Source organism: Dichomitus squalens (genome assembly GCF_000275845.1).
Source record: "Dichomitus squalens LYAD-421 SS1 unplaced genomic scaffold DICSQscaffold_336, whole genome shotgun sequence".
Classification (NCBI taxonomy): domain Eukaryota; kingdom Fungi; phylum Basidiomycota; class Agaricomycetes; order Polyporales; family Polyporaceae; genus Dichomitus; species Dichomitus squalens.
Window position 1 is genome coordinate 1 of NW_006767218.1, and position 2,251 is coordinate 2,251.

Genomic DNA, 2,251 nt, shown 5'->3' on the forward strand with positions numbered 1-2,251 from the left:
CAGCTTAGCTTAGCTTAGCTGGCTTGGCGGCAACACTACCTCGACGACGAGCATGCATCATCATGGGTGCAAGCCGCGGGCTTGACGACGCAAGACGACTCGTACATTGCAATGATTGGCCCCAACCCTACTCTGGCAGTCAGATAGGAGCGCTGACGCACGACCGCGATCCGACGCAGAGTGACCGGCCATCCTGCACCTTGAACACGACCCACAGTGATCTTGTGGCCTCGCCTCACCGCCATGGGCGACTCTTCACCCCGTCGTAGCTCACGCCATGTGAACAGAAGTAAGCCGCCTGCATGGGCTTTGGCTGAGATCCGGGACGATTCCAAGGACGACCTAGGACGCCAGACCCCTTCAGGCACCGCTCCAGTGATCGCGGCCAATGGTTCTGCTCTCCAAGGAGTAACATCCAAGCCATCTAAGATGACTCACCCGTCGCAGTTCACGTTCAAGAAGGAGCTGGGAAGCGGATCATGGTCGACAGTGAGCCGTCAATGTTTGTCTGCCTTCAGACGGTTTTTCTGAGTGAGTGTTCAGGTTATGGAGGCCACCCATGTTGCGACGGGCAAACCATACGCTGTCAAAATCCTGAGCAAGGCGCAGCTAATCAAGCTGAAGAAGGTCAAGTACGCGACGGCAGAAAAGGACGCTTTGGTGAAGTTGTCAGGGACACACCCTGGGATCGTGAGGATGCACGCTGCTTTCCAGGATGATACCTCTCTCTGTAGGTTTGGTCACCACTCATGCCAATGACTTGCTTGACCACATGCGTTGAAGACTTCGTACTAGACCTCGCTCCCCATGGCGACTTGGCTGATCTAGTAAAGAAACACGGCTCGCTCTCTCTACGGTGCGCACGGTGGTATACGGCGCAGATCGTCGACGCCGTACTGTGGGTGCACAGGATGGGCATGGTGCACAGGGACTTGAAGCCAGAGAACATGCTGCTGGATAGCGAACTGCGGATCAAGCTGACGGACTTCGGTTCAGTATATGTATCGCCTGACGGCGACCTTTGTGAGTAGGGCCTCCGTATTCGTCCAAGGCTGGCCATCTCACATCCTCGTGTCTCCAAGCACCTCGGGCCAGTACATTCGTCGGGAGCGCAGCATACGTCTCGCCCGAGCTCCTCAACCGAGCCTCGAAGACGACTAGCAGCAGGTAAGCCAATGTCTTATTTTACGGGGCATTTACCTGGACCGGTCTCCCGCTAGTTCCGATATATGGGCCATCGGCTGCTCCACGTACTTCATGATCGCCGGCACCCCAGCCTTCGCAGCGATCAACGATTACCAGAGCTTCCGCAAGATCGAGGCGCTCGACTACACATTTCCTGAAGGGTTCTACGACATTGCCAAAGACTTTGTGCAGAAACTAGTGGTACGGCGTTACCAATGTTAACCACCTGCTGCTCGTCGCTGACCCCCCACCAGGTGCTCGACCCATCCGACCGTCTGGGGGTCGAGCCCAAGTCGTCCCCGTCCGAACTACGCGGTCACCCACTGTTCACGGGCCTCGCATACTCCACGACTCCAGAAGAGTCCGACGGCACACCAGTGCGCTGGGATACCCTCTGGACCGATCCACCGGTACCTCCAGAAACTGGGATTATTGGGCCTGCCCCTACCGCCGTGATCCCGGAGGCCGAGGACGACAGCCTGTGGGACAACGTCGTGCACGAGTTTAGCCTCGTGGATGTGAAGTCCGCACGCGCAAATGCAAACGTGAACGGGGGACCCTTCTCCCCGAGCGATCTGCTGATGCCTACTGCTGGGCCGGTGGACGTGCCTCCTGGTGCGGTACCGACGGAGGTCGTCGAGACTGTTGCGGTGGGGAATGCACGAAGGTCGGAGCATGATGGGGTTGCTGACGGCGAAGGCAATGCGGCCGCTAAGTATACCGTCGACGGGCACGCTCGGGCTGTCGCTGCTGTCAACGACGGCGATCCCGCCCGCGGTGATCTTGGACACGTGGCCGATTCGATACTCATGGAGAAGGACTGGTAGGTGGCAAGCACACGTCAGTCCTCTTGGCTCTAACCGGTTATATGTGACATCCGGCCTGCTCGCAGGTCTAGCTTCCTGGCTTCGGGCGAGACCGTCCGTAGAGTCGCGTCTGTCCGGACGCCAATACGTCGTGGCCTTTCCAAGCAACCACGCTCGTGCGCGTTGCTCCTGACCAGCGTACCACGCGTCTTGTGCATTGTCCTAGAAGATATTGACAAATGGTCGAAGAAACCTGAGGC

The 2,251-nt window shown here is 58.1% G+C and overlaps 1 protein-coding gene across 1 annotated transcript; it reads left to right on the forward strand.

Moving 5' to 3' along the window:
• Window positions 1-243: 243 nt before the first annotated feature.
• On the forward strand, window positions 244-2,012 carry DICSQDRAFT_130622 (kinase-like protein; the record flags this gene model as incomplete). The annotated part of the gene is made up of 7 exons (XM_007371824.1): window positions 244-489; window positions 544-730; window positions 784-856; window positions 911-1,023; window positions 1,083-1,167; window positions 1,221-1,386; window positions 1,440-2,012. The coding sequence occupies 7 exons, from the start codon at window positions 244-246 to the stop codon at window positions 2,010-2,012; spliced, it is 1,443 nt and encodes a 480-aa protein (XP_007371886.1).
• Between the last annotated feature and the right edge of the window lie 239 nt (window positions 2,013-2,251).